This window comes from Temnothorax curvispinosus, unplaced genomic scaffold (assembly GCF_003070985.1).
Source record: "Temnothorax curvispinosus isolate PA1 unplaced genomic scaffold, ASM307098v1 QBEX01006096.1, whole genome shotgun sequence".
NCBI classification, from domain to species: domain Eukaryota; kingdom Metazoa; phylum Arthropoda; class Insecta; order Hymenoptera; family Formicidae; genus Temnothorax; species Temnothorax curvispinosus.
In genome coordinates, this window is record NW_020215876.1 from 115,787 (window position 1) to 142,336 (window position 26,550).

At 38.5% G+C, this 26,550-nt stretch overlaps 4 protein-coding genes across 8 annotated transcripts in view; 3 read left to right on the top strand and 1 right to left on the bottom strand.

Moving 5' to 3' along the window:
- The window catches only part of LOC112455446 (protein FAM69C), a 4,905-nt gene extending 1,487 nt beyond the window's left edge, over positions 1-3,418 (top strand). For 3 of the 5 annotated variants that reach the window (XM_025017350.1, XM_025017352.1, XM_025017354.1), the window contains exons 2-4: positions 1,528-1,688; positions 1,848-2,535; positions 2,616-3,418. In XM_025017350.1, the coding sequence (XP_024873118.1) occupies positions 1,528-1,688; positions 1,848-2,535; positions 2,616-2,846 (1,080 nt within the window). In that variant the 3' untranslated portion in view covers positions 2,847-3,418. Of the gene's footprint in view, positions 1-1,527; positions 1,689-1,847; positions 2,536-2,599 lie in introns of all 5 variants that reach the window. The other 2 variants (XM_025017351.1, XM_025017355.1) reach the window with 2 other exon arrangements.
- A 1,766-nt stretch (positions 3,419-5,184) lies between these two features.
- Positions 5,185-6,298, top strand: LOC112455453 (putative ATP synthase subunit f, mitochondrial). Its single transcript, XM_025017364.1, has 4 exons — positions 5,185-5,376; positions 5,468-5,566; positions 5,710-5,826; positions 5,910-6,298. Exons 1-4 carry the CDS (start codon positions 5,286-5,288, stop codon positions 5,936-5,938), a joined length of 336 nt encoding a protein of 111 aa, XP_024873132.1. The 5' UTR covers positions 5,185-5,285; the 3' UTR covers positions 5,939-6,298.
- Positions 6,299-7,928: 1,630 nt separating this feature from the next.
- Positions 7,929-24,427, top strand: LOC112455467 (TATA-binding protein-associated factor 172). The gene is made up of 16 exons (XM_025017403.1): positions 7,929-8,118; positions 8,719-8,769; positions 8,977-9,224; positions 9,307-9,656; positions 9,840-10,194; positions 10,273-10,895; positions 10,974-11,746; positions 11,835-12,396; positions 12,510-12,804; positions 13,020-13,315; positions 13,386-13,699; positions 14,173-14,923; positions 15,011-15,277; positions 15,455-16,090; positions 16,173-16,369; positions 23,493-24,427. Exons 2-16 carry the CDS (start codon positions 8,759-8,761, stop codon positions 23,527-23,529), a joined length of 5,715 nt encoding a protein of 1,904 aa, XP_024873171.1. The 5' UTR covers positions 7,929-8,118; positions 8,719-8,758; the 3' UTR covers positions 23,530-24,427.
- On the bottom strand, positions 16,493-25,933 carry LOC112455469 (alkyldihydroxyacetonephosphate synthase). The gene is made up of 6 exons (XM_025017405.1): positions 25,735-25,933; positions 24,814-24,903; positions 22,200-22,480; positions 20,071-20,359; positions 18,147-18,456; positions 16,493-17,931 (listed from the first exon to the last, which is right to left on the bottom strand). Exons 1-6 carry the CDS (start codon positions 25,806-25,808, stop codon positions 17,158-17,160), a joined length of 1,818 nt encoding a protein of 605 aa, XP_024873173.1. The 5' UTR covers positions 25,809-25,933; the 3' UTR covers positions 16,493-17,157.
- Positions 25,934-26,550: the final 617 nt, after the last annotated feature.

Here is a 26,550-nt window from a genome sequence, read left to right on the forward strand (position 1 = left end):
CATGTCACTAATCATTACATTCTAACAGTGCTGTTGCAGCGTAGAATTAAGAGAAAAAATCGCTTATGTAACACTTGATCGACACACGCAAGCCTATCGTGTGAGCGATAACATCGTACATTTTTCCAAGCTTTATTGTATACACGCTCGTTAAAAATTTTCCAAAGATTCAAATGTTATCAAACTATTCTAAAAATTTCTATAGTTATCTATAATATATTTTCACTGTATTTGTGAAATAAATGATACAGGGAGGGAGAGGGAGAGAGAGAGAGAGAGAGAGAGAAAGAGAAAGAGAGAGAGGAAAAGAGGAAAGATGTGCAGGTTATTTCACCTACTGAGCGTTAAAAAAGAGGATCAAAGAACAAATAGTATTCATTAAACATAGAAGACATCCAATGAATATAGGTCGAAAAGTCGTATATACGTATGTTTCCACATAAATGGTCATCTCAAACTAAAATTGAACTAAAAGATATTATAAAAATAAAGATCGCAATATATAAAAAAAATTTCAACCTAATAATTTAAAATATCTCTATTATAATGAAAGCTATTTCTATTGGAGAGAACAGAGAAGTACAGAGATGTACTTTTTTTAACAATAACACAAACAAAACCAAAATTCCACAGCAATATATATATCTTAAAGCGTTGGTTTACTAGCAAAACGTAATGAGAGATAAGTCACTTCCTCTCGAGAGCATTTTCAATAAGCACCACTTCGGACCTCGGATGCGCAGAATGTGCAGGCACGCATGACATGTCTATACGGGAGCCGAGAAGTCGCGCCGTCCCCTCCCGAGACCGTTCCCTCATCGTTGCCGATTAGGCCGACTAAAAATATCACACAAACAACGAGCTCGTCCAACGTTACGAGGTTGTAGCACATGCACGCGTGCAATACGTGGTTCGCACGAATATGAACCACACGCGCAAGAGAACCGTGATCTTTCGTCGCTCCGAAATTCTCGCGATTCAGACAGCGCGTGGCGGAAAGAAACTGTCCACTGAAATGAGTGTTAAAACGCGTTTGTCCAGTTTTGTCATTAGATTAATATTTATTCGGAGCGAAATAGCACCAAAAAATTTATCAGATAAAGACAAAATTGTTTAGAGAAAGAGAGAGAGAGGTTTTAAATAATGTTTACTAATTACCAACTGGACTTCAATGTTTCTCCCTTTTGAGTTTTTTCAAAATATTTAATTTAATTTGAAGTAGCATTTAATATAAACAGAAACATAATAATAAACATAAAAAGATTTGCAATAAATCATGGTTATAATAAATATTCTAGTTTTAGAGAAATGATTATTCATAAATAATCATCAATATACTAATGCTTATTGTTAGCATTGATGTAAGAAGTTTATTTTATGCATAGACTAAAATACACAACTCCATGTCATTGTATGCGTGACGCATTTTTTGTTTTTCCAGAATATCTCTTTTTCGATTTCGATGAACTTGAAATCTTTTCACTTATCCGATTCGCACAGCATCTGATCATATAATTTTCATTTCAGTGCAGCCAGCACCGAGATGGTACCGCGATGGGAATTCTCTGCGAACCACTGTGCACCGAAAAAGGGATACACTCGCTAGCATGTGAGACGCTCCACGTGGGCAAGGAGGCCGTTTTCTCCGCGCATTGGGAAGCGACGCGGCTCGTATTCAAGGCTTCGAGGTATTCTTTCGTTCTCTTTTTACACTGTTCTATTCTATGTGGAATGGCTCAGAAGTGGGACGGCGCGTTTTTGTTTCTTTCTCCTCTTTTTCGCGTTATATTTTCATATTTTATTAATTTTAATTATTAAAAAATTTTAATTGTCTTATCTCGAATTAGGACGAAAACATCCTCGGAACAATTCGAATCGCTCTATTGGATAGATGCGACCGGTTCGCGGCACTTGCCATCTGAGGAGGACTTTATCACCATGATCAAGGACTTGGTTATCAATAAATTGAACGTGACTCTCTCGCGACATCAACTGGAAAGACTCGCCCGATTGCGCACCCACCGAGTCGAGACCGACGCCGTGAGACGTCAGCTGGAGATGGAGAATCTCTGGCCGCTGCTACAGGAAAATGAATATCTAATGGCGATTTTGTACGAAGACAGAGACGTGTTTGCCCAGCCGATCGGCACGTGCGGAACGTTTTACGCGGTCGAATACGTCCGGCCGATCGAGACACCCACGACGGTGCTAGCCCTGTCCGACTCGAAACCCGAATGGGCTAAAAGGCTCAAGCTCGCCGTGATGATTCTTAATCTACTCGAGGAACTAAAGACGGACTTTCCCGAGCCGCTTTATCTCTGCGACGTGAAAATCAATCATTTCGGTTTACCATTAGGCGGGCAAAAATTGAAATTCTTGGATCTGGACGCGGTCTTCCCCAAATCTATCGTTGATCGCATCACCAACGACGGTAAGAGTTGCGAAAAACACGAGGACTGTGATTACTTCGACTGCCGGTCGGTATGCTCGAAGAATAAACGCTGCGAGTCTCCGGTTCTCAATAATAATTTACAGGTAATTATATTTGTTAAATTTCATTAGTTTTCTATATTTTTTGTACTTATTTTTGTCGTAAAAGTTATGTGTGCTTCTAGATTATTTGCGAAAAGATTTTTCTCGGCTGGACGCTCTCAGGGACGATAATTATTCCTGGGTTGCTTATGTCAGAGCATACTACTAGCACATTGGCAGTGTTATTGAGACAATGCGCTAATCCAGACGGCGGCACGACGCATTTACCACGTGCGGCAGCGCCAGACAGCTTACAGAAACGACTTTACAACATGCTGAACGAGATGGAACAAGAATATTCGGCATTTGTATAAAAAAAAAATGAACATTAGTAAAGGAAATAATTTATTCAAAATCACGAAATCAAGTATTGCCCTTTCGATAATAGATAATAAAAACACCGTAAGTTTACGATATTGGAAATACAGAAATATTTCTCTTTAGATAAAAACCGTATGCGACGTTATTTATTTAAGGGGTCATTCCACTTTGACGACTATAGCTATTTGTAACAATTTTTTTCACAGTAAATACACCATATAATGAGATGAATCTTTTTGGGATTTATTAGGGCACTCTTAAATAACACCAAAAAATTTTTTACTTTATCGTTTTTTACAGCGTCAAAATGGCATGTCAAAAAAAGATGCAAATCCGCTGCGTTGATCAGTTTTTTCATTCAGGCTTACATAGCGACACTCATACAGATTAAGAATCTTTTTGACTTTTTATTTCAGGTAACCCTGAATAAAAAAACTGATCAACGCAGCGGACTTGCATCTTTTTTGACACGCCATTTTGACACTGTAAAAACGATAAAGTAAACAATTTTTTTAATTATGACAAAAATTTTTTCGTGTTATTTAAGAGTGCCCTAATAAATCCCCCAAAAAATCATTTCATTATATGATGTATTTACTGTGGAAAAAAAATGGTTAAAAATAGCCTAGTTTTTGGGCCGTCAAAGTAGAATGACCCCTTAAAGTTAGAAATCAATTATACGTACAATCGTGTACTTTCATCTTACATATTGCAATGGCATATGAGGCCGCGGCCCCATAAAAATATGATCACTATCACTGACACAAAAAATAACTCACCGGCCGATGCGCAACAGCGGAGTTGTAAGTTGTAACCCTGCGTTGATCTGTAACATAAAAATATTTTTACATTAAAGTGGGTGTCCAAGATAATATTATTAACGAATATCATGTAATCGTAAAATGGACGAATCAAAAGTTGCGCGCTTGAGAAAGTGGCGGATATTCCGTCACAGGACTGACAGAACTGACAGGACCGCAAAAGTAATAGACGAATAACAATTTAACTATACTCACCCCAAGGTTGCTCCGCCGTCGCCCGATGCCTCCCAGGCCGCCTCCTCCTCTCCTCGATCCTCCAGGCCCTTCTCCGTTGATCCGTTGTCGCATCTCCGTCGGCGCACTCACTCGCGACTCACGACGCGGCGACGTTCACAATGTTCACATGCGAAAATCAACGATATCGTCACTTGTCGCGCGATATTTTCAACACTATGCACGGCACTCCCGGCATTAATCTCGCGACGCGGCTTATAATTACAACGGAAGAATTACAGCGGAGAAGCTACGATCGCTACGATTCGCTCGACAGTCGACACCCGTGACCGTGACATCCCGCAGGTAGACGCGACGAGTGAGTCCTGTGATCGTCGATCGAACATGGCGGAGAGAATTTCGTAAATCGCGCGGCCAACTTCACTCGCCACTGATCGCCACTCGTCAGATGCTAGGCAATATCGATCGCGTAGATGCTACACTTGCTGCTCCTACACCTATACTTTTTGCACTTTGAACAACGAAATTATATACTTTTACGTATTTTGCAATATAAGCGACGTAAGAGTGCGTAAAAGACGAATAAATGTATGAATTAAGGTCAAAGAGAAATATCCGCGGAACATGCCAACCAAAAATAATATGCACGATCGCTGCTTTACTGATGATTGCGAATTGCGAGGCGATTTTAATTATCTGCAATTCACCGATTTATGAACATTACTTGTGTCTATCCTCCACGATCGCCAAAAATCAAAGATCAAAACACGATTAAATACGAGGTTAAAGGCAATAAACACGTCGCGGCGTCACCAGGCGTCAGCGTCATTCGATCCTAGCTTCTTTACCCGTGTTTCGAAAATGACGGCGACTTCATTCTGAAGCCGCGCGACACGACGCAAGTCAGGTTGACGGTTGAGAAAAGCGAGATCGATCGTCCGAAAGACGTTAATCTAATCGAAAGTCAATGTTATCGAATGCGACATACCTCAGTATCCGCATAAATTCCGCGAAGCACACGTATTAAATAAACATTTGATATATCAGTTTTCCGTAATCTGAACCGCCATGCCAGATCCGACGATTCCGTGGCGCACTGCAATCCGAGAGAGAGAGACGAGCGTCCCGTTTCGTCACAGCCACTCACAGCCCACGGTGCCTGTAGTTTGTCCACTGGACCAACCAATCAGATATTTTCATTTTAAATCAACCAATTGACGATTGGTCAATTGAGTCCCCCACTTAACCACAGATTCACGCGCCATCTATAATTAAATTTGAGGATTAAGGAATACTCAATATACGCTTTTTATCTATGCCGGATGCCCATCTACGCCTGTGATTGGCATTGCACATTGCACATTCGTGTATATGTAATGTATGTATTTTGTCCGATAACATCGTGAAATTCATTCTATAAAAACCCGATAATTTACCATGGCGGATAAACTGAAGATCGGTGGTTATCCTGCGGAATACGATTTTGTGAGACACGGGCCGTATGATCCTGCACGTTATTATGGAAAGCGTGAGTTTGTTCGTCACATCTGACGCGTGTACGTCTTTTCCTTGGACACAATTAATAATATTATATAATAACCGCCTTTCTCTTCATGCAGCTGACACTGCGTTCTTGGATCTGAAACTCAACGAGATCCCTGCCTGGATCGCGAGACGACAAAAGAGTCCACAGGCACTTGCGGCACTGTGCTCCCGAGGTATTTCTAATCAAGAAAGAACCCATCGGTCAAAAATTGCATAACTTTGATCTGCCATTCGGAAAACAATATTTGAATAACTTGTAGAATATAACTTGTGCGTAAAAATTCTCTATTGTAATATTATTTCGTTTGTTTTGCAGCGTTTTGGCGTTGGCAGCATAAGTACTTGCAGCCTAAACGAACTGGTATAGCTCCTTTCTTCCAAGTGGTAGTGGTTTCTATGTTTGCGTTCTATGTAATGAATTACAAAAAGCTACGTGAGTATAGAAGAACGCAGGGAATTTTAATTCTATTTCTAATGTGAGTATGAGTTTAATGTTCTGTTTTTTCCTCATTTCAGGTCATCACAAGTCCTACAAGTATCACTAATTGTACTCTATTAGTGATAGAGTGTCTCTATATCTAGACACTTCCATAGATGATCAGAATAAAAGTAACTCGTGCATCAGTTATTCACGAAAGATGTTGAGCTGTTTAGGATGCGTTTGAATAAATATTCTTAGTATGCACAAAAATACATAATTTATTATATTGGCTATATTAACTCCCATCTAATATAAAATGTTAATTGAAAATTATCTGAACGTAGCAATAAAGTTTAATGAAACTAATCCTATTTCTTGGAAATTATAATACAGAGATGTCTAAGTTATACAAAATAATATACATAATGAATCGGTTGAAAAACGTATAGCTATTTTAAAGAAATAAATTTTTAGGAAGAAAGTATATCTCATGTTCCATTACGAAAACCGTAGAAAAATAACTCGACTTGAAATAAAAGTACAGATTATATATAGATCCAAAAAATTTAATATATTTGAATAGGCTTGTATGATGAAGTAACCAGTAATGTAGCATATATAATATATATATTGTTTGTTGATCGTTAACATTTTATATACATATACATATATATGATTAGCGATCAGCAAACAAATAATAAAAGTGATTTTCTGCATTCACTAGCGAAAAGTAATACCGATTCGAAGTAATATAATAATAGAAATAAAAAAGAGAATATTTGATGCATAATTAACTTCGAACACCTATTTATTTACATCATATTCATTGCTATTATATTTACTAAAAGAAATTACAACTTTGTTCATATTTTAAAGCGACGACGACATGTCCATGCATAAGCAATTAAGCTTAAAATATATGCATATCTTGAAACGCGTCATAATAGATATGCAACAGGTATGATATGTCCAGGATATACAGAGGCTGACCAAGGCTGACTAATATAATTTTTGTTAATTAATAATTAACAAGACTATTTTAAATATTTTAAATATATATTAAAAATGTAGAAGAGAAAGAATTCTAGCTAGCGCGCCGCGCTGTTACTGTTTCGGGCTGACCTCAAGAAACAGGCGCATATACAGCAATTATATATACTTTTTTATCGCTACGTTTTTTTTTATTAGTCAGCCTTGGTCAGCCTGTATCAGCCTCTGTATATCCTGGACATGTCATATCTGTTGCATATCTATTATGACGCATTTCAAGATATGCATATATTTTAAGCTTAATTGCTTATGCATGGACATGTCGTCGCTTTAAAATATATGAACAAAGTTCTAACTTCTTTTAGTAAATATAATTAATTGTGTAATCTATATTAATGTAATATTTGTGTTTTTTCAACGGATTTTCCTTCTTCCAGTAGTTTCTATACATCATCTGCTCATACATATTTTATCTCGCGAAATGTAAGCGCACAGCACAAAAAAAATATTTAGTACATAATATATTATTATTAGTGAATTGGGAGAAAGACGTGTTACCAATGTTAGAGCCATTATCAACGAACCTTATATTTCGATATTTCATATTCTTCATTTTCCTTTCTCTCCCTGATTCTTTTAGATTCTAACATTTTAGTGCATTTTCTTGATTACTAGTAACCCATTAAATTGAGTAGACCGCACGTGGTCTTTCTAAACATTAATTCTAATTAATTCCGGAATCATTGAACTGCAGTTAATAACGCAACGCGCGTTAGTTACACGCTAAAAGAATTGATTATTATTAAATTACATAGAGGTAAGATTATTTTATTATTTTATTGATAAAAATTTGCAAAAATCGATAACGACGTCTGTTGAAGCAAATACTTGTCGCGTTTCGCGCTTCGTCGTGCGACTCGTGCGTCGCGCATCGGAGTTCGGATTCGGAGTTCGGAGTTGATCGGAGATCGGATCGGAGTATTCGGAGTCGGAGTCGGAAACGCGTGCCCTCGCCATCCCTCGCGATTATTGAACGGGGAGAGCGGCGATTGGCCGGTCGGCGGATGACATGCGCACCGCCGGCCAATGAGAGCAAAACCAGGGGACAAAACTCAGGTTCCCCAGCAATATGGCTGTCAGTATAAATTTGATGCTTGTAACATGAGTTTCTCTCCGAGAAATTTGACAAGCGTAAGCGTAGTTTCGCGTTACGCGCGGCGTGATGTGACTTTTGCGTGTCCGGCAATGCGGAAATGGCAACGCGAGTCAGTTGAAGCCGGAGCCAGACAGCCAGAACGGTTTTTCAGAGAGCAGGTACGCGCGACCCGCCGTCGATCGTCCGCCGTCCCCAGCGGCCCAGCCGTCCCTCGGCGACCGACCGCCTCGTTATGTCCATATTGCGCTCAAACCGATGCTCCGCGCTTTTCCCCGCGTTCCTCCCGCGTATTCGCGCGATGCGATCGCTCGCGAAGTAACGCTGGGGTTCCATCGCCGTCACCGACGTCCACCGACGCGTCGACCAGCGTCCAGCGGTCGAGCGACGCGTCCTCAGTCCTCGCCCTCGCTTCGTCATCGCCACCCCATTCTCCGTTCTCCATTCTCCGTCTCTCTCCAGATCGACCTCCCTCGACCGTCCTCCCTATTCGCAACCACCGATAATCGTTTATCTGTTTACCGCAATTTTACTCTTCCGGTCGGAGATAACGATCTCCAGAATGCCAGAGGAGAGTTTGCTCGGTGTCAGTTCCTGTGTGTGTGTGTGAGATCCAGTAATAGCACTGTCATTAATTTATGTTCGAATTAATAAGTATTAGGAGTAACATGTTGAGAATATTGTGAAAGTTTTATAAGATACTCTTTCTCTAAGCAGACAAGCTAGACGAACCATAATTGTTTCTGTTTTTATGGTTTAAGGTATTCACGAGTCGTCTATTCAGCAATATAGTTCGTCACCATGACGTCAAGGTAAATGTATAATAAAATTAAATGTTTGTACTTTTTCTCTGATACGTATGTGGAGTATTGTACAATGCTTTAAACCTAATAACACAGTTATACACATATAACAAAAATATATACATTTATATTTTGAAAGATACATTCTAAACAAATACTTTTAAAAGTTTTTTTCATTTTCTACCAGTACGTTATATGTCACATTTTAACTTTTAGATTGGACAGACTATTCATATTATTGGAGACCGGAACAAACGCAGTTACCAAAAGGGCAGCTGCACAGCAGTTGGGAGAAGCGCAGAGATTACATCCTCATGATCTACATCATTTATTAGCGAGAGTCTCTACTTTGTTAAAATCTCCACAATGGGATACTCGAATATCGGCGGCCCATGCTGTGCAAGCTATACTTGCTCAAGTTCCACCTTGGGACCCACAATCAATTAAGAAAGAAGTCTCCACAGGTAATATTAATACCTCGTTAAATAACTTTTATATCTTTTTAAAAATCCAATTGTACAATATATGGCTTTTTTAAATTAACAGATGAACCAGAAGCGATTAAACGCAGGACTACTACCAAATTGAATTTAGAATCTTTTGATATGAGCAGAGTTCTAGCTCGTAGTTCACATCTTACTGGATCTGAGGGCACCGAGTACGACCTAACTATATCAGAGGGGGAGCAATTGTCATTTCCCAGTCAGCAAGAAAAATTAGCTGCCAAACTAGGCTTTCATCCACGTTTGATAGGCGTCGATGATTTATTTACCGTCGAGGATCTTACCCCAGTACAAGCGCCACGTATGACGCAAACTGCTACTGTACCTGTCGACGAAACTTTGAAACAACCAGCAGGATTGAGCAGAAGAGAAATGAACAGAGCGAAACGCAAAGTATTACGCCATTTTCAAGCTTTTATTTTATTATAATCAGTTTCCTTTTTTCATTTGAATTAGTACGCAAGCGTTAAAAATTTATAAAATGTTTAGAATCGCTTTATATGCTTCATGTATTTTACTTGCAAATTTTGCAATTTTGCAACGAAGATATGAATTATTTATATATTAACAATTCAGGCGCGTCAGTCAGTGACGAAACAACGATCGCGTGAACCGGATGATCATCGCGCTAATGATGACCATTCAAATTCAATGAATGTTCAATCTCCATTAAATAACATTGGTGAACCACCGACCAAAAAAATGATATTAGAGGACGCGATCTCATCAGATACTGGATCAAAGTGCGGCTTATCTAACGAGCAAGTAAGCGGAGTGCCAGATGGTACTGGATGCTGGCCAGATTCCGTCGTAGATTGGCCTTTAGAATCCTTCGCGGAAAGTCTTTGTCAGGATTTATTTAGTCAAAAATGGGAAGTACGTCATGGAGCAGCGACAGCTTTACGGGAACTCATAAGACTTCACGGTAAAGGTATGTAAAAATCTGTAGTAATACATATTTCTCTGGGTAATATTAAATGTTAAACGCTAAATGAGCTTGAATTTATAGGAGCGGGCAAGACCATGGGTCAAACCTTGGAAGAGATGCAAGAGAGCCATTACGAATGGGTGATTGACGCTGCCTTACGATTGTTGTGCGTATTAGGGCTTGATCGATTTGGAGATTTTGTATCTGATCAAGTTGTCGCGCCAGTACGTGAAACGTGTGCTCAAGCGTTGGGATCGCTTTTCCTATTGGTACCCAGTGGTCCAAATGCCAAAGATACGCATGGTGTTTTTCATGGAATACTTTCTGTAATTCTCAAACTATTGGAGCACAACGAATGGGAAGCGAGACACGGTGCATTTCTTGCTTTAAAATATTTATTAGCCGTGCGAGACGATTTACTGGATGAGGTATTGCCAAAAGTGTTTCCCGCTATTATGCAAGGACTGTCCGATCCTGTCGACGACGTAGGTGCAGCCGCCGCGAGTGCGCTTATACCAGTAGCGCATGCTCTTCCACGATTATTGAAATCAACAGAACTGGAGGTTATCGTAATACGTCTTTGGCAATTATTAAAAGAACAAGATGATTTGGCTGCGGCTTGTAACACCTTTATGGGTCTTTTGGCTGCGATACTCTCATTACCAACGGCACATGCTTGCTTAACACCCCAACCATTATCGCAGGTAATGCAGCAATATTTTTATTATTTCGGGACATACACACATTTAAATGTTTTCGAATAACAGTTGAATTTTGCTTAGGTATTACCACGTTTATGGCCATTCCTCAGCCATTCAAGTTCAAGTGTACGTAAAGCCACGCTGCAAACACTGCAAACTTTAACTGGAAACGACAGCACGTGCAGCGAAAACAAGAAGGAGCGATGGGGCGAGGGTGGCGGATTAGTTTTACAGGAAGCATTGAGGCATGTGTTTCAATGCGTGCTAATCGAACATATTAGCGTGATACAAGACGTGGCCGAACGTGTCTGGGAAAATCTAGTCGTGCAGAGTGATCTCGAATTATTATTACATGCGGCGTGCCCTCACGTCAGTACGTGGCTTTGTCTCGCCATGCAACCGGAACATGTGCCATTCAATCCAAATTTGTTAATGACAGTTGCTAATGTTATTAAAGGCACGAAGAATAATCAAACGATTGCCCATTGCGACGGGCAATCAGATACTAATGGCGGAAACAGTAATATTAATACAAGTGCGAAATCATTATCCGAACTAAAAATGTATATTGGTGGGATTGAAACGGTGGCATTGAATGTACGAAAGGCAAACGTGGTACAGGCTCGTTGCAGAGCGTCTCGTATGTTAGGATTGCTGTCGCACTATGTTGTACAACCTGCACCAGGTGTCATTTATCCACCAGACGTACCTAGTCCAGCGCTTTGTTATGCTAAGGTGCTATTGGCACATCTAAATTCGCGATCGGCTCTGCAACGTACCGTTGTGGGGCTTACAATGTCTCATTGGGCGACTGTGGATCCACTAAAGATACCCGCGATACCAGACATTCTCAGGTACGAAAAATAACTTCTATTAAAACAAGGAATATTTCATTTACCTAAATTACTAAAACAAGGTGTTTTTTGTTTTTTCCTTTTTTAGTGACAGATTATTGGTTTGTTTAAACGAATGTATGTACTATGACGAGATAGCGGCTTCCTTCACGAGACTGCTGCATGAAAGCCGAGATTATATCGCGACTTTAAAACATTATAAACTTATGGTACCAGTTGAAGTGGATTCGTCTGGTGTGATGACTCTTGATCAGATCGCTACACTTGCTGGAAAAACAATTTCCACCCTTTGCACTGTGGGAGCAAACGCTGGTGGAGGTGGAAATATTAACAGCGGTTCAATGGCTATTAAATTGAAACCTAAATTAATGGAGAGCTTAGAGGAGAGAAGACGAGCGTTAGATGTCGGAGCAACTACAACGGCAGCACAACAACAGTCGTTGCATATCATGTCAATGGCTGCGCTCGCTGGTGCCGCTACGATGTTACATATTCTTCCTCAATCTCCTCAGCCACTTAATCCGTTAGTAAAACCGCTAATGGAAGCTATAAAGCGCGAGGAAAACGAAGAATTGCAAAAATTGGCTGCAAAACATTTGTCTCATTTGGTCGAGCTCTGTGTCGATAGAAAACCATCTCCGAACGCAAAGGTTCGTATATAAAATACACGAGATCATGAGGAAAAAAACGAATATGAGTATCTCGAAAACTATCGAATATCCTTTCTATGGTGCAAGATTTATTAAATAATCATCTGTTACAGATTTCTGCCAATCTATGTACATTCCTATGTTCTGATGTTGAGTTCACACCACGGGTATGTTGCGCCGGTGACGTTGAAATTTTTGATGGAATACTCACTTTGAATAACAGGCAAAAACATGCCGAGAGAATAGCATATAATCGAGGTGCAGGTAGTGGACTCGGCAGCGGTAGAGGCCCTGGTAGGCCACCGACGACTGACATTCCTATTGAGGAGTTACTCGCTTGCGAAGAACCGGAAGCCAAAGCCGCTAGAACGCGCCGGCGTGGAGCTACAATGGCATTAACAGCTATAGGTACATTCTTAAAGAGTTAATACTTAAAGAGATCGCGTCCCGATGTGCATTAATCAAAATTAATTAATGCTTAATTAAATGTTTGCTCTGACTAGTTAAAAAAAAAGACAAGGGAATCGATTAAATTTCAAGTAATTGTATATAATTAACTTTTATGAGAACGATCTATAATACATATGTAAGCTATATTTTAAAATATTTCCATATTCTTAAAGCTACTCTCTTCGGTTCTCAATTACCTGATCGCTTACCTCAACTGTGGGATTTGATTTTACCGAACACACTAAAGGACGCAACCAAACAAGATAATATACAAGAAGAGGAAGGAAATCAATTAATTTTCGGCTTACAAGTATTAGAGATCATGGTGCCGAGTTTAGCTAAGTCTCTGTTACCACCTGCGTTAGAATGTCTGCCACGTTTGTGCAGTCTATTGGCACATCCGTACAAAGCCGTTAGGCATATGGCCTCGCGATGTATAGCGACTTTAGCTACTTTAAATACAGAGAAGGTAATTAGCTTTATCAGATGAATATTAATAATGATAGAAGATCAAATGGACTAAGAATAGTTTCTTTCAGACAATGGTACACATAATACGCAGCGTTATACCACTCTTAGACACAACTGGCAGTGAGAAGAAATGTTCTTCAGGCATAGTGGCACCGAACGAAGTCGATTCCGTACGTCAAGGAGCTGCAGAAGCTCTAACTTGTATCGTCGAGAGCTTAGGTGTGCACGTGGTGCCATATGCAGTACTCTTTATGGTACCCTTATTAGGACGTATGAGCGATCAAAATCAATCTGTAAGACTAGTTTGTAGCGCGACATTCGCTACGCTTGTGCAACTATTACCGCTAGATCCTGGCGCAATTTCGGACCCACCAGACCTAGTGTACGTTATTCATGCAAGATTATATTTATAATGTTCGATAATAGGTACATTTGGTGTATGCGATGGCGATGATATTCCTTGAAAATTATTTCAGTTTTCATAAATAACGATTACAAATAGTAGTTACAAAAATATCTGTTCGATACCTATCAAATTGAAATTTAAATTAATAAACAAAATTGGAAAAGCGATAACGAACATTGGCAGCGCAATAACAATTATTGAATGTTGAACATCAATGATCGCACTTGCGCCGCGATTATAGTGTACCGCGCGAGTATTGTATCATCGTTTTCAAAAATACTGAATTCACTGACAGATTAAGCAAGCTATAAGATTTAATTAATATTGATTAATACTCAAGATATTCCAGCAAGGCATACCGCCAATTTGTTCACCAATTGTGTATATTATCGAAAACTCGCACTATCGACACTCGAGTTCAATGATGCTCATGTAATATCATATCACAGGCAAGAAAAGGCACAAGAGAGAAAGTTCTTGGATCAACTTTTAAATCCTCGTAATATTTCTGATACGGAGCTACCGATTCCCGTAGCCGCGGAATTACGTTCCTACCAACAACAGGGTTTGAATTGGCTCAATTTTTTGAATCGTTATCATCTTCATGGAGTTCTGTGTGACGACATGGGTCTCGGAAAAACATTACAGACACTTTGTATTCTGGCGTTGGACCATCATCGCAATCCACAGGCACCTACCAGTCTCGTAATATGTCCACCAACTCTTACCGGTCATTGGGTATACGAAGCTGAGAAATTCTTCAAGGCAAAGGATTTGTCGGTCATTCAGTATGCTGGTACACCGCAAGACCGTGAGAAATTGCGTCCCCGGGTACCACATCACAAACTCGTAGTTGCCAGTTATGACATTGTACGAAAAGACATCGAATTTTTCGAAACACATCAATGGAATTACTGTGTGCTCGATGAAGGCCATATAATAAAGAACTGCAAAACGAAAAGCGCCAAAGCCACGAAACGATTGCACGCGAATCACAGGCTCATATTATCTGGTACACCTGTACAGAACGACGTGCTCGAGTTGTGGTCTCTATTTGACTTTCTGATGCCAGGCTTCCTCGGCAGCGAGAAACAATTTGCCGCTAAATATTCCCGTCCCATCTTGGCCTGCAGAGAGCCGAAAGCAGGACCGAAGGACCAAGAAGCTGGTGCCTTAGCTATGGAAGCTCTGCACAGACAGGTAATTTGCGTGTCACATGTTCTCGTTGTCGTTGCAGTTAGGGTTATATTACGGTAATACTTCAGGATAATCAGAAATTGATTACAGGTATTGCCATTCTTATTAAGACGAAACAAGGAAGATGTGCTGCAAGATTTACCACCTAAAATCACGCAAGATTATTACTGCGATTTATCGCCTTTACAACGCATACTTTACGAGGATTTCCGCACTCGTCATTCGGCCCTCACCAACAGCTCCTCGTCTTCGAACGATTCTCAAAGTAGTCACGTGTTCGAGGCGCTACGCTATCTGCGTAATGTGTGCAATCATCCCAAATTAGTGCTAAGTCAAGGGCATCCACTGTATCGAACAGTACGTATTCAAAAACAAAAATGTTTAAATATATATAGGAACAAAATATTTAAAGAAAGAGAGAAATATAATCTTGTCTCAGTGTTACATTTCTCAATTTTTTTTCCGTTGCTTAAGTTTTTAAACCTGCTGTAATATGACTTTTATCACCCTATACAATTTTTCTAATATTTCCAGGTATGCGATATGTTGAAACAGCAACAAAGCACTCTGGCAGAAATCGAGCACGGCGCCAAGTTGCTTGCATTGAAGCAACTGCTATTAGATTGTGGCATTGGGCAACCGCAACAAACTCGCAAATTCTCCGTCGCCATAAGTCTTACCACGGAAAGCGCCCATTCTCAGGAACAGCAATTAGTCAGCCAGCATCGCGCTCTAATTTTTTGTCAGTTGAAAGCAATGCTGGACATTGTCGAAGAAGATTTACTTCGCACGCATCTGCCGACAGTAACGTATCTTCGTCTGGATGGTAGTGTACCGGCGGCGCAGAGGCACTCTGTCGTGGCGCGTTTTAATGCTGATCCATCGATAGATGTTCTTCTATTGACTACTCAAGTCGGTGGTCTTGGATTAAATTTGACGGGAGCAGACACCGTCATATTCGTGGAGCACGATTGGAACCCCATGAAAGATCTCCAAGCAATGGACCGCGCGCATCGTATAGGCCAGAAGAAAGTAGTCAACGTATATCGCTTGATTACTAGATCGACAGTGGAAGAAAAAATCATGGGACTACAAAAATTCAAGCTTCTCACTGCGAATACGATAATATCAACGGAGAACGCCTCTTTGGAAACCATGGCTACTGATCAAGTAATTAAACAATTAATACTGAACTCTTTGGATACTGAACTTTACTAACTCACATGATGTATAATCAATGTGATGTCTTTAGTTGTTAGATCTATTTTCATTGGATAACGGAAAGGAGAAGAGGACGGATCACCAAGAGGACACTGTTTCAAAACTTCCTGGCCTACCGGGAATTAGCCGTTCTGTGCTAGATATCCTACCCGAACTCTGGGAACAGCAGCAATACGACGACGAATACGATCTCGACTCATTTCTGTCTACTCTGAAGGCTGATAGCCAGTAAGCTTACCAGTACCTCGATAAATCAATCATTCAACGTAGATTTAGAGCTCGGCAAGTTCTTCGCGTAGCTCAATGTTGGCACATGATATCAAATGAAGAAGAAATTGTAGAAAAATCAGATCCGGTTGTTAACTCTTGGTTGCGTATAGTTCCAGTAATTGTAGCATATTCCCAATGGCCAAAAGTGATCACTTACGTAATTTACGTATTAATAATAAAAACTACGCCTGATTAAGAGTTAACAAATCTAGCCCTGTTACAATGGAACACAAGTTGTTAATTCTAACAATAAGGAAAATGACATTATCATCGTACCTAAACTCAAATAACCTATAGTTGATAGTAAGTAGAGATAAATTAAGGTATCTGTGCGTAAGGTAAACGTGTGTTTTGTTTAGTTATAATAATTTATAAAAATGCCGATATATACAATTACAATTCCGCATTTGTACCAAACGACGCCACGGTGCATAATTATTTATAATGTATATTATACTAGTCTCTTTTTTTTCTCTATATCATTACGAATCAGCAAACAACAATACCAGTTGCTATCTACGTGCATTCGCCATTATAATGAGAAAATCGAATTCTTCATTAGAAAACATCACATGGAACAATCTTAATGGCAAGTTGATGAGATATCGTAACTTTTGGTCGAAGGTATACGAGATCACATCAATTTGCTACAATCAAACTTTTCAATGATTTAAGATATCGGCACTAACGGAGTATACGAAATAGCTCTATAGATTCCCCACTATGTCGCACGTACGGCTTTTAATTCACAATTTGGATTTATTCCCTGAAACCATATTACCCGCTGCGAATATATTATGCGGATCCAAGTGCGCCTTAGTCGCTCGATAAAGCGAAACACCCACTTCCCCGACGGCTTCGGGATAAAACGGCGCGCGTATTTTACCTACTCCATGATGATGGGAGAGCGATCCTCCATTGGCGAGTATCTCCTCTCGCGCCGCATGCTCGATGGCCTCGTAAGTTTCCACGGGATTCTCCATGTCTGCGTAGCTAATCGCCAAGTAAAAATACACGCAACAACCCGCGTCATAAGTCTGCGTGACGCGGCAGGAAATAAAATATTTACGAACGCCGTACGCCTTACAGTCCCTGGCCACGCGAGACTTAACATTTCGGCACAGTGATAATGCGCGGTTCCAAGAAACAGAAGTCTCGAACGATTCTGCTAACACGTTAAACTCGAGTCCAATGTCACGGATGTACGCTATCACGAATGTTAACATGTAACCTCGTTCACCGTTCGCCTCGCCTGCCGGTATCCCACCGTACTTATCAGCTATCTTGTAAATTTTCCGTTCCTGAGCCGCAACATCCGCTGCTACGTCGCCCTCTATCAATAGCGTGGCCACGCATATCTGATCCCATCGGAAACCCTTTATTCTAGTGATGTACATATGTTTTAATCCTTGCAGGATCAAGCCGCCCCAACCAGATTCCGGGCGTAGAGTTTGCCCCATTTGGAACTGCTCGTTGTCCATTAAGCGGATGCTGGCGGGTTGACATCGTTCCTTCGCAATCTATACATTCATAACGAAATTACATTCTTTTGTCAATCTTGTACGATGTACGAGGTGGATCGTATTATTCCTTTATTGCCCATGCAACCGGATGTACAAGGCTGCCGTCGGCTTTCTTTCGTCGGCTTTCACGATATTTATTTTGGGCAAGTGTTAACAAAGCAGCACGGCCTTTACCGGTCGGCTTAATGTAAAAGTCAACAAAGGATACGCACCTCTCGTAACGCGTGAACACCGCTCAGAAAATGTGGGAACACAATACTGCCGTATTTCACCACTCGTGGCAACGGTCTTATCTTTAGTACGACCTCCGTGATAATACCCAGCGTTCCCTCGCTGCCAAGTATCATATGATCAAAATCCGGGCCGCAAGACGCGCGAGGTACCAGACTACCTCTTTCCAAAGTGATAACAGGATCCTCTGTTCTTCCAGTGACCATTCGTATCCGCACGACCAAATCCTCAATGTTGCCGTACGTATTCTTTTTCATGCCGCTTGCCCTAGTCGCCACCCATCCACCTAAACTATTCGAGACAAGCTATTTTCAGCTTTCCGTGCGTTCGAAATTTTGTTTCGCACATGTGAAGAAAAACTTTTAAATACTGATTTATTACTTTATTAGTCAGGGTTGAGTTTCAAATACGGTTGAGGCAAATCTTTGAAATATCTACATATTTATGTATGCAAGTATACATATGTAAATAGATATAGAGATATTTCAAAGGATACAAGTTACATATACTTTTATTAATTTAACTTTTCAAGAATACTGATGCATTTTGTATTTTGATTGAAAGTTGCAGTCATGTCTTGTATCTTATATTTGAAATATTGTAATATTATTTATCTTCAATTAAATAAGATAATTCGATTCCTTTTCATAGTTTATATTTTGTGCTTTACAACAGGGACACATTTTTATAGTACTTTAACTGAACCCTGAATTACCGTAAAAATATGTAAATATTTTTTACGTTTACAAAAAAATATACAAATTTACAAAATAACCTAATATTATTGATCATGTTGTATGGTTTTTCTGGTGCGATAACAAATATAAATATTAAATTTAAAAAATTAACGCTTCATTGTGTGTGTGTGTGTATGTACGCGGCGATATGTTTTATGGCGATGTATAGTACGAAAAAAATGAGTCTTGTTTGCTTTTCATGCTATGCATTTAAATGCATTTTAAAATAGCTCACACTCTGATCTCTGGTTTCCGTTGTACGCGTTTCCGCGCATTATAATAACTTATAATAACGCGCGTCAAACATGCATCTCTTCACAGATTACACAATCAAATGCGTGCTTTTTTCAAACGCGCGCGTTTGATGCGCAACTTAACACGCGGCAATGCGTGCATGGAAACCAGGGGTGAGCTGACAAATCAATATCGAGTTCTGTAAGAAACGAAATCAAAGTATGTTTTTTGTCATCGCAAATATTATCATATATATGTGTATATCAGATACTGCATATGTATCTATAAATATGTTATTTATGTATGTATTCTATATATATACACATATATAGATATAAGTATATATGCAATAACTGTTTAAAGTTCACTAATGTCATTATGCAGCATGCAGAAAGACACTACTAATTGTTTGTTATTCATTGTGCATTTAATCTAAAAAGCTTTTTTTAATTAATGTGATTTTATGGCTAAATATGTGTTTTGTACTACCCTTTTTTCAAAGTACCTATTACACCCACCTTATCATATTATGTATCTTGATAAATAAAATTACTTTTATACGAAATTATAATTTAAATTCAATTCGTGAATTAAAATTTAAAAAAATTATAACTAAATTTATATTAAGCAGGAATCGTTTCCATTTATTAACCAGGGTTGAGGCAAATGATAAGAAATAGTCTATATAATATATTAATTTTATAGAAAAATTTAGATTTTTTTATTTGAATGGTAATAGAAAAAATAATTGTCAGTGTAAAGGTTTGCAATTTAAATATATGGAAAATATTAGGTAATAAGAAATTTGTCAAATTTTATTATTTAACAGAAAGTATTTATCTTAACAATATGTATCTCGATGTACCATGCATTCGTACAGAAACGAGAAACTCGACTTTACGCATACTCTAATCGGATATTAGACTTCACGTACCTGGAGAACTCATAAGAATCGGGCTCGTGACCACATGTAAATCCTTCGGAGCGAAGTAATCGTTCCAGATCTTGACCAATTATGCCTGATTCGCAGCATATCAACAAATTGTCCCTATCTATCCACAATATCCGATTCATTTGTGACGTGTCTAATGAAATTATCGTGCGACGTTCATCCGGAGGACAACACGTCGCGCGGCTGACGCTGGTTCCACCGCCAAAAGGTATGCAAACGACCCCATAGTGTGCGCACATATTGACAATCTTGACGACATCCTCGTGGCATTCTGTAGGTATGAATATTAATAGAGGACACCTCACAGCGAAAATTTTCCCACGAAAGGAAGAACCAAAACACACGTTTTCACTCATACGCAGTAATAAATATACATAAGCAAATGCACTTATGCAGAATGGGAAACACAAAGTATGTTATTTTCTCAGAAGCTATCAGGGACATTCATAACTCACAAGTGATTGGTAACAACATTTTTTGTGGTACTTAAAGATTGTGAAAATTTTTCATAAAATAGGATTCTTGGATTTATCAGAAGCGGACTATTCCCATTTTTTTAAATGGAATCATGCTGTTTTCTTATGTAAAAAAGTTCTGCCCATTATACATAATAGCATGAGATCATAGAAAAATAAATAATTCACGAGATATTTTTATGTATATTCTATAATTCTATATTCATATTCTATAATGAAATATGAATTAAGTGTTTTCTGACCTCGATCAAAACATGCTTTTGATTTATGTTAATCGATATATATATATATATATATGATTCCACGCGCACGGAAAATGCAAGTCATTTATATCAATTTTACTTTTAATAAAGTTAATTTTTGTAATCTGTCTTAATTCAATACTTTTCACTTGTTATTAATTTAGTAGATAAGTATTTCTATTTAGTAACTGTCATTTACGCTTTAAATTCTGGACAATCTTGTCACCTATATGTGAAAGTGAAAGGATAGACTTGCATATTAGTTCGGTTAAATATCCAACCTTGAGCACATAAGCAGAAATATATTATTTATTATTCTTGTTATAACTCGTATGTCACATGCAATATTGATTTATTTCGGTGGATTTCAAAGTATGCAAAGTATGCTGTTTTTAACACGCTTTATGACACCGAGAAGATCATTTGAATTTCTTGGATTTTTATGTGTGCGCAACAAAAAATCTTACGAATTTATAACGAAATTATCTGATCCAAACTAACTGAAATTACATCGAATAAAATATTTGATGAAATCTATGTAATCATGTATATAGATGGCTATATAATAATGTGACATTAAAAATAAAATCAGTGAAACTGATTAACGTAATTTCTTGCATTAGTTAAAATTGAACAGAAATAAATTAATCGTACACGACTTTAAGGATATTTCGTATTAAAAAATAATTTCGAATTAAACTTTGAATTAAAAAATAATGTTATTATTCATTACACAGTAAATTTTATTAAGACAAGCATAAACAATAGATTTATCGCTATTTTCAACAAAATAAAAAAATATTTTCAACAAAATAAAAAATATATCAATACGCATCAGACACATACTTATAATTCAAGATGGCAAAAGATCGCCAGTAGCACTCTACAATTGCATTACGACACAATTAAATAGGCGGAGTAATAACATACATTGATTATTGCTTGCAGAAAAAAAGATTGACATACGGAAGAAATTTCTATACGCAATTGTTTTGTGTACAACAATATGTATATTATACATATGTACAACACGTTTTATTTTAATTCTTTTTAATCGCAATTCTTAATGATTATTTGAAAAATATTTCCAGTGCGTTATTTCGTTCCTAAAAAGACATTTTATGTTTATCATAATAACTTATTTCAAGATGGAACCGTTTCGAATATTTGAAGATTATCTCTATTCGTTTAAATATTTTTTCTTTTTATATAAATTTTTTTGTTTTTCTATTTGAAAAAGATATAGAAATAAATTTTTTTTTTTAATTTAACGATTATATTATCTCATTAATAGATATTTTTTGAAAGCCAATATTGTATGGATTAGTACAAACTCCGATCAAACTCCGCCTATTTATCGCAGTATGGCAAGGATGAATAAGTATCAACTTACTGGGCCACAGGACAATATCCGGTATCCTTTCGAAGGAGCTGTACTTCAAAAGATAAATTTCTCGCAACGTGTGACCGTGTGCTCGAAACAGACGATCGATACCATTGGTTGAATAGTCGATCGTCAATTCCTTGATCGCTTCTAACAATTCTGCAGAAAGAATTGGTTCTGGAAAGTCCTTCGGTAAATTTTGAGGCGTGTTCTTCATTTCCCATATTATATCGAAAGTTGTTTCGCACCATTTTGTGAAATATGGAAGCTCCCGGTTTCCAATGGGATATCTAAAAAATATATCAAACGTCGTACTATTTACAGGGAAACTGACCTTTACGTAGCATATGTTCTAATCAAGTTAAACGTGTACGAGATTACAATACATGCTAGAACAATTTCCGATTGTCCGCAATACGTGCTCTTAGAAGGAAGTAAACGCAAGTCGAGATAATTAATCGCTAAAGATGAACAGCAGCCAAACAGTCATGTATCGACTTAAGAGATGTAGCCTTTTAAAAAAACATTTAGAAAAATAAATTATATTGATCTTTTATTTCGTCTTCTTTATATTAGGATGACTAAGTGGCTGGAGTTATTTATATGTTTATCAACGAGGCTAAAAAAGTTCTTTTTATCAGCTATTGACATAAAGACGATAAAGCAGTAATTATCATAAATATCTATAATTGTTTCAAAAGACGATGAGATATCACATAATTATCGTCTTTTTTTTACGTTAACTGCACGTTTGCTATTCGTACAGAAATTCGTTTTGAAATTATTCTTTAGCAACAGATGTTTTAAATTCTTTATGTTACATTGCAATTCTGGCTCGAAATACAGTTGGTATCACGTATCTTATAAAACAAACTAAGCAACTTTGATAATGAAATTCTTATCACTTCTATTACTTATGATATCATACGATTACAATCACTAATGCATCATCATGCTAAAAGAAATTTAGACTTCAACGAAATTTAGACTTCAAAAATAATAATTTTTAAGAAATTATAAATTAAAATACTATTTTTTTATTTATGATGACTTCGATATTTTCATATTAAGAGATTTTCGTCTTTAATTAACTTCTAAAATATGCCATTAAAATATGTTGTTTTATTATTTACGTTACGCAATACGATTATACACTTTTAAATGTAATTACGTTCTGATAACGTAATATCATCAAAATTACGAAGTATTAACATATTTTTCTGGTAAACTTCTTTTTGAAATAATTATCGTTACAGTGTTAATGGCAATTCCATTCCCATATGTTTTTTCCTTTTTTTTTAGGAATTTATGCAGACAAAGTCTTCAATTGATTCGCTGATGGCGAAACGCAATACTAATAAGTATCACTCGAGAAGTGCAAATAAAAGGTGTACATACGCTATAAGACATCGCAACATGCATTAACGATACGCCCTTGCCAGTAATTGAATAAATATAATTAGCCAGTAGATAGACATAAGAAAACGAGATAATACGCAAGAATTTCAACGTTCAACGTATACATTTAGCAAGCTAAAATCTCTCGATGCTATGGATACCTATATTCATCGAAATCTGTACTTTATACGGATACGAGAGAAACGGGCTAATTAAGCGCCAAACCCGGTAAATGAGGCGCGAAAGTTATTTGCAAATTATTTACATATTTTCCAATCTTAGGAAACAGCGCGCCGACTATATTGTCATTATTGTCGGATTTGCAACATAAGCCAGTATTTATAGTCGAATCTTATATTTAAGACCGTCTTAAGTACGATCTTAAGGTGTCATTAATCATTTACAGAGCCGTATTAGTATCTTAAGACATAACTTAAGACGGTCTTAAAATAAGAACCGACTATGAATACTGGCCATAGTTCTGTTTGGAGCAGTAAAATCCCCTCCCTCCGTCCTAATTAAATCTATTAATTAGAGGGAGGGAGGAGATTTTACTACTCCAACCAGAACTGTGTGTTGCAAGTCTGACTGAATATAGTCAGCACGCAAAGGTTAAAAAATATGTAAAAAATTAAAAAAAAAACTATCGCGCGTCATTTGCCGCGCCTTAAGCCTTGGGAGCGAAATTTTTTAAAAATCAGAAGCAAAAAGGTCACAAAACTACTCAAAAAATCGAGAATCGAAATGTATTTCCAATGTAATTTGGAAGACAAAAAAACGCACAAAATATTATGACGAATCGAATACGAGTCGAATAAAATATATTTCTTACGTTTGAATATCTTTTATATCTTCATTATACTTTTTAATAGCACTCCTCTAAGTAGTAAACATTTATTTTTTATTCTTCCTATATATTTAGTGGTATAACTGAATGTTATATTTGAATCATTATTAATATACTTGAATCATGACTTTTAAATATTTTTTTCTCGTTTCTTATCTTTACGCACCATCGTAAATCACAATACATAATTTGGTTAACTTAAAAAGAACGTACATTTTAAACTTACATTATGATATTTCTCCACTTCCGTTCTTAATGTTGTCTTTACGCAACATTTAATAGCAGTTACGCTCGATACGATGGAATCGAACCGATATCGAAAGTTAATCGGTGAAGATTCCAAAACGGTATAGAGACAAAAGGTCTTACGAAACTCACCTGTCACCAATAAACTCTATCACGCTCCTGTCGTTGAGGCGAAACCCGGAATCCTTGTAGCCCCAGCCGTTCCATCTTAACAACTGCTGCCTTAAACACCAACAGCAACGTAGACGTGAGTGGTCTAAAAGACCGAAAGCCGAATATAATTATATCTCGCGACCCGCGACATGCGCGAGTCTCGAAATATTTCAAACTCTCGGCCTGTGTGCCGCGCACACGTTTGTCACGTGACCGAGGGCTCCCGGCTCGGTCGAGCGCGGTTCGTAAAAAAATTGTACGTTTTCATGATTTTTCGAAATTTGCGTACGTCCATTCCTCCGCTTTTGCCGTTATTCCGCTCGAGCCGCTATATAACGTCTCTACCGATAACAAAAAAAAATAGAGCGATAAAAAAAGAACCTGCAGTTAATTATTCACGCAAATAACGAGAGAATAACGAAGGAAGGAAGGAAGAAAAGGGGCACACGGAAAGTCTTTTATCGATCGACATTACGATTACATGACAATGTCACTCGAGCCTAGACCCGAGACGCGGGGGAGGGGGAGGGGGAGTCATGTCATAACGTCGACAATGAGTCACGAATTTTTACACACGTAAAGTGCACACAGGGTATGTACACAGCTGCGAGAGGTGTGGCCGGTCGCCGGTCGCGATTAAGTGCACGCTGGTGCACGCTGCACGCGCGTGGCCAGCGTGGGCGCGTTAGGTCACGCGTGTGCGGTATTGCGGATTGCGGTGTGCGACACGATTCCCATGTGCCCCGTATATATATATTACGCGCATTCGCGCATGTACGATACAGGGGCGCATCTGGCCCTCGACGCTCGACAGGCGAGTGAGCCCAAGTGAGGCGAGGCGAATCCGACCCGAGGAGCGGAGGAGCGAGTACCGCTGTACCGCCCGAACGCGAAACTGACCTGATTTTCGGCACGACGCTCTCAAACTCGATCGGCTTGTTCGCGCTCGTCCGGTGCTTCTCTTGCTCCGACATATCCGCTGCTGATAAAGAGCTTATTGTTCAACCCGCTTGGAATACCGCGGAGAGAAATTAACCCTAAACCCCGCGCTCGGCTACGACTCGGACGGCTCCGCGTCCACTATTGACACGCGCACCGGCAAACCAAATTTAAATCGATAGAGCCTCCGCCCGACCACCCATCGGCGCGGCATCGGCGCGCCAATCAGCGGCACGCGCGCACGTGTCACGAGCGGCCTATCGCGTCAGCTTCTAAGCGAGGAATCGACCAATCCGCTGCGTCTCACATACGCGTTATCGTCGTGTCGTTACGTTAGGTGTGTTGCGGATGTTGCCCTAGCGCAAACATAATCTTATTGCGTAACAGGCTGTTCACGTTACCACCTTCTTATATTTTCAATTTCCTAAACATCGTTACATACATTAAAATGCATCCAAAGTCCAAAGTATAACTGCGAGTAGAAATAAACAGCGGCGCGGCAAAGTAATAACTTTGCGTCTCTCGATACTATATCCGATAAGAAAATTTTAACTCGTGTCTTAATAAAGTATGTTTACGTTCAAATATGAAAGTGGTAGATAGTAAAAGTGGTAAAAGTGGATCGAAATAGAAAGCAAATAAAAAGCAAATAGAAAGCGCAAGATTTGAAGAACATTAAAAAAAGAAAAGTGGCCGCGTCTTTTTCGAAATCTTTGTCTTTAACGGAATGCGAAAAATTTTTCAAACGTGTTGATTGGCTACGGAATAGAGAATTTC

Coding starts and splice junctions, on each gene's coding strand:
- LOC112455453 (XM_025017364.1), top strand. CDS start 5,286: ATGGCGGATAAACTGAAGATCGGTGGTTATCCTGCGGAATACGATTTT. Junction 5,567..5,709: donor TGCGGCACTGTGCTCCCGAG/GTATTTCTAATC, acceptor TTTGTTTTGCAG/CGTTTTGGCGTTGGCAGCAT. Junction 5,827..5,909: donor AATGAATTACAAAAAGCTAC/GTGAGTATAGAA, acceptor TCCTCATTTCAG/GTCATCACAAGTCCTACAAG.
- LOC112455467 (XM_025017403.1), top strand. Junction 10,195..10,272: donor CATAAGACTTCACGGTAAAG/GTATGTAAAAAT, acceptor TTGAATTTATAG/GAGCGGGCAAGACCATGGGT. Junction 14,924..15,010: donor TGGAAGCTCTGCACAGACAG/GTAATTTGCGTG, acceptor AATTGATTACAG/GTATTGCCATTCTTATTAAG.
- LOC112455469 (XM_025017405.1), bottom strand. CDS start 25,808: ATGTCGGAGCAAGAGAAGCACCGGACGAGCGCGAACAAGCCGATCGAG. Junction 22,481..24,813: donor ATAGAGTTTATTGGTGACAG/GTGAGTTTCGTA, acceptor TATATTTTTTAG/ATATCCCATTGGAAACCGGG. Junction 18,457..20,070: donor GATTCTTATGAGTTCTCCAG/GTACGTGAAGTC, acceptor TGTCTCGAATAG/TTTAGGTGGATGGGTGGCGA.